The 290-nt window shown below is 46.6% G+C and overlaps 1 protein-coding gene across 1 annotated transcript in view; it reads right to left on the bottom strand.

Moving 5' to 3' along the window:
- Window positions 1-290, bottom strand: part of LOC119585969 (speract receptor-like) — a 15,060-nt gene that overhangs the window by 11,034 nt on the left and 3,736 nt on the right. Inside the window, exon 5 of the mRNA XM_037934683.1 lies at window positions 104-226. Coding sequence (XP_037790611.1) covers window positions 104-226 — 123 coding nt within the window. The remainder of the gene's footprint in view (window positions 1-103; window positions 227-290) is intronic.

Here is a 290-nt window from a genome sequence, read left to right as displayed (position 1 = left end):
AACACAAATACGCCTCGCAATATATCAACCACTTCATTCCTGTTTGTGCCTCGACCTCACCGCCGACATATCACCTTCCCTAATTAATTAACCTCCCACATACCATTTTTTTCTTCTTCAGCTGTATCGCCACGGCTTTGGGCAGCATCTGGTGGATCAGTCGGTCGCATCTCCGCTTCTCTCGCTTCAGTTCCATTCCCTTGACGGTCAGAGTCGAGGCGAAAATCTTGCAAGAAAATGGGAGAGTGAAATAATGGGGTGGAATCTGTTTTGGGGTCATTCAATTTTAC

Source organism: Penaeus monodon, chromosome 20 (assembly GCF_015228065.2).
Source record: "Penaeus monodon isolate SGIC_2016 chromosome 20, NSTDA_Pmon_1, whole genome shotgun sequence".
Taxonomy (NCBI): domain Eukaryota; kingdom Metazoa; phylum Arthropoda; class Malacostraca; order Decapoda; family Penaeidae; genus Penaeus; species Penaeus monodon.
The sequence above is the reverse complement of the archived record's forward strand: the minus strand, read 5'-3'. Positions and strand labels throughout refer to the sequence as shown.